The 4,608-nt window shown below is 31.2% G+C and overlaps 1 protein-coding gene across 1 annotated transcript; it reads right to left on the bottom strand.

Annotated features, from left to right (window-relative positions):
• Window positions 1-551: 551 nt before the first annotated feature.
• Window positions 552-2,397, bottom strand: LOC107465593 (uncharacterized). The gene is made up of 3 exons (XM_016084569.1): window positions 1,894-2,397; window positions 1,066-1,611; window positions 552-974 (listed from the first exon to the last, which is right to left on the bottom strand). Exons 1-3 carry the CDS (start codon window positions 2,395-2,397, stop codon window positions 552-554), a joined length of 1,473 nt encoding a protein of 490 aa, XP_015940055.1.
• Between the last annotated feature and the right edge of the window lie 2,211 nt (window positions 2,398-4,608).

Below are 4,608 nucleotides of genomic sequence, written 5' to 3'. Positions count from 1 at the left end.
TATTATTGAATCTGTACTAAAAGTAGCTGCAATTTCTTTCTCAATGTAAATGACTAAATTATCTGCAAGAAATTCGTCTGCCATTTTAATCGAATTCTTGTTTTAACAATTTTCATTGCTGAGAAAGCTCTTTCTGTTGTTGCTGTAGATACTGGAAGATTCTAGACATTGCGAATCAGTCTATCAACCAAGTGATAAGTTCTTGATTTTCCTGTTTCCTTCAATCTTTGACATAACTCAGAAAGTGTCCCAACATCTTTTAGATGATTAGGTATATCAAATGCATAATATTGCAATTAAGCATTCAAGAGAATCATTTCATGATCAGAAAAATCTGAAGGATAAAACTTTTCAGCTAACTTGCATATATTTTGAATATTAAACAACTTAAAATTGTCTTTAGGGTCCAAAGAAGTACTTAAAGTCAAAAGCTCCATGGTTTCCTCATTGAATCTACTATTTAACTCTTGAATTTGAGAGTCAATTGCTGCCAAAAGCACATTAACTCGATAATGATGCTCGATTATTATCTTTGGTTAACGAGATCGACCTCATTGTGTACTCATATCAGGGATGTCAATTTCACGTTTCTCACAAAACTTCTTAATAATCTCAAATAAATTGCACCAACCATTATCCCTCAATTTTTGAAGAAGCAGTTTTGATGTAGAAACAACATGCATTGCATTCAAAATATCTTGAGATTTTTGTTGTAATGCTTGGCACAAAATATTAGTAATCCCCATAATTTCCTTCATCAAATGTAACGAAAAAACAAATTCAAACGAGGATAGCACTTTGTTGACACCATAAGCCTCATCTCTTTGAGAAAAAGTTATACCATCATCAATAATGTTATTAAGAACGGTTTGAGTAGCTGCAAACATTCTTATCAAGCTACAAACAGAATGAATGAGAACTCCATCTTGTATCTCCAGCTCTTTGTAAAGTGCCCATTTGATTTGCACCTTGACCTATTTTTAGCTCATCATTGGCAATCAATTTTGCATTTTCAATTTCTTGAGCTTCTTGTAGTTGATCATGTCATTTGCAAGATGCACAAACAATATTGACAATAGCAGTCAATTGTGTGAAAAACTCATGAATTTGAAGTACTTCCCTTGAAGAAGCCACTAGTGCTAACTGCAATCTATGAGCAAAACAATGGACATAATATGCTTGTCGGCAATCATTGAGAAATAAAGCTTGTAAACCATTCCATTTCCCTCTCATATTGCTAGCACCATCATACCTCTGACCTCGAATATTTTCAATTTGGAGATTATAAATAGAAAGCACAGACACTAACTCTTTTTTCAAAGTCAAGAAACTAGTATCACTAACATGTACAAGATCAAAGAAGCGTTCACGAACAAAACCATCCACATCAACAAATTTCAAAACAATAGCTATTTGCTCTTTTTTAGATTCATCACGAGCTTCATCAATGATAATACAAAATTTGGCATATCCAATATCCTTTCTAATTGAGTTTCTTACCATTGTAACATGTAGAATTTCTTTTTGAACATCACTTGAAGTATATTTAGCAAATCTAGGAGCATTTTCCAAAACAAGCTTCTGAACACTACTATTGTAAGAACCCAAAAACTTTAACAATTCAATAAAGTTACCTCAATTATCTGAACTTGAGCTTTCATCATGGCCTCTATAAGCACAACCTTGAGAAGTCAACCATCTAATACAATCAATAGATGCTCTAAGTCTACGTCGATTATTCCCAATTTCCTCTGATGTTTGTCATTTCATAAGTGTATCAACATGTTGTGATTGCTTCATCAAATCATCACATGATTTCGTTGCCCTATGATGGAACGAATTGGGGCCTTTGCCAATGTGATTCAAAAGAGGACAATCTTTTCCACTATTTACCTTCTTCCAATTCCTGAAGCCGTTTTCAATGAAAGCATTTGAACCTGTATTGATTGAAGATTCCATAGCAAATAGGTAGCATGGTAAATAATATACAGCATCATCTTTAATAGAATACTCTAACCATGAAGGATATAATTCAAACCAAGAAGCTTGAAAACGACAATGATGACTTGTATCGCTTGAGAAAGGATACTTATCAAGTATTGGTTGATTTGGTCCAGCTTTAAGATAAGCTCGACAAATTTCATCTCTTTTACTTGGATGAAACTTCCAAATCATTGGTCGAATTCCTGGATCTCTTACCAAATGACATACTTCCATTTGTTCAGGATTAAGTCGTGGGCGCTTTGACTTTGAACTATCTTGTTGAGGAGCTAAAGTGTTCATGTTTGATGCCTCAAGTATTGAAGAGGTTGGTGTTGATGTAACAACATTAGAAACATTTTCACTCTTCTGGCTAGTGTTTTTGAAGAAAGTATCTATTGTTTTCATCTTGGTCATGATTCAACTAAATTCCTACAATTAAGAATTTACATAGATAACAAGATAAACATTATGCAACTTAACTAAACTCAATTTATTTTATTTTTTGCAAATCAATAATATCACTATCACAAACAGTTAATAATGAGAAAAAAATTAAAAACAATACAAGGATAACATTATAATTGCATGATTCAAAAACCTAAATTATTATTATAATATTATAAACTAGATAAATAAATAAATAAATAAATAAATATATAAATTATTCATAAAAACAAATAAAATAAATAACTTACAAAAGAAAGAAGAATGAAAGATGATAATGGAAGACCAAAGACTACTTGCTTTCTTTTAAGTTGTAATGATAATGGAAATATAGAGTGATATTTTGTTTTTTAATTGAAAGAAGAGGGAAGAATGGAAAAAGTGATTTGTTGACTTTTTGTTATTGCCTTTTCAGATTCTTCACTTTTAATATGGATTGGGGCTTTTTTTTTAATTAAGTTATGACCCACTATTCATAGCCCAACTAATACACTACTTTCTAAACCATTTTTTGAGTAGAATTCTGTACAGCATATATTTTTCAAAGGGGGGAGGCCTACTTTTTTTTTAGGGGGGCCACTCTTTAACTTTTTATTATTCTTGTAAACAAAATTTTTTTGGGGGGGCCACTGCCTCCCCTACAATATGAGAAGCTTCGCCCCTGTTGGAGATGATAGTGAGAGTGCTTGAAGTGCCTTCAATCTAGCTCATTTATACATAACAAAAACATGTATTTCATAAGAATAAAAAAAGATGTTTTTTAATTATTGATTTCTTGTTAAAAACACATGTTTTTTGATGAAAAAAATGTGTCTAATCAATCATATAATTATTTTTTTATAATAACATACTTATATATTACAAAATTTACCAATGTTAAATTATTAAAAAAATTATATAATTAAAACTAAAATCTTAAAACTTTTTATGAAAGCAATTATATTTAAACGATATATGAAAAAATAGAAATGAAATTAGAGCATCCAAGATATTGAAAAATTTTAAATTTTAAAAAAAATCAGAAAAAATTGGTGAAGGAACTAGTTTGGTCCATGACATTCAATTTCAGGGACTAAAATGAGTCACTTATTGCAAAGTGAGGGACTAATTTGGTGCATCTACAATAATGACATAATGAACGACACGCGGATGAATACTGTTGCGACATGTGGAACAAATAGACACGTGGCCAAATGACATTGTGACACGTGGCACAACCATCCACATCAGCATGTCACGTGTCACTGCTCACCACATCATCATATCATTACACGTGGCTAAAATCATGGAGTGACACGTGTCACTTACAGTCCAAGTCATCAAGCCATGTCATCACGTCGTTAATAGAAAATGAGTCAGGGACTAATATGGTGCACTTTTCTCAATCTCAAGGACATAATTGGTGCAATTGAAATCTCAGGAACGATTTTAGTGCACGACGCCAATCTCAGAGATCATTTTGGGGTTTAACTCCATCAATGCATCATATTTTGCAAGATCTGTTTCAACTGCAATGCAAGTAAGTCTTGGCTTATTCATTTTAATTGTAATTCTATTTTTGATTGACTGAATTAATATAGATTATAGTCATGTGGATGAAAAATATATCTGTAATTACAATAATATTTACATACATTTTTGAATAAAAATGAAAAAAATGTAGAATAATAGTATACCAAAAAGGTCTAACTATCTTGAATCCTTGAGATGCTTCCTAAGAGTATAAATTTGTACAAAACTTTCACTAACTTTTTCTTATTTTCTTGATGATTATGCCTTTTTTTCTTGTTTGTTCTCTCTTTTTTTTTGTTATTTAATGCTTGCCCTGTGTAGCCTTTTGGCTTTTTACATTATCAAATTCTCGATTTTATTTCACTTTGACACTTTGATGTCCTTTTTTCCCTCTTTTTAAATTAATCACCTCAATCGACTTTCGGTATGATTGTATTTCTTTTGCCTCTTGTGCTAAAACCCTTTAATTCAAGAAAGAACTCAAAGTTATCTCGGTAATCTTTGTCAATTTGATTAACAAGATGGTTAGCATTATACAACAAGTTTTTAGTTTTGTTATTTTTAAAAAGCATATTCTCAAGAAGCCATTCTCAAATATATATTCATGTAATGTATTTTGGATGGATAGGAAAAGAACCAAGGAGCACTACAAGAAAATAAGTCTTTTGT

Source organism: Arachis duranensis, chromosome 9 (assembly GCF_000817695.3).
Source record: "Arachis duranensis cultivar V14167 chromosome 9, aradu.V14167.gnm2.J7QH, whole genome shotgun sequence".
Lineage (NCBI taxonomy): Eukaryota > Viridiplantae > Streptophyta > Magnoliopsida > Fabales > Fabaceae > Arachis > Arachis duranensis.
The sequence above is the reverse complement of the archived record's forward strand: the minus strand, read 5'-3'. Positions and strand labels throughout refer to the sequence as shown.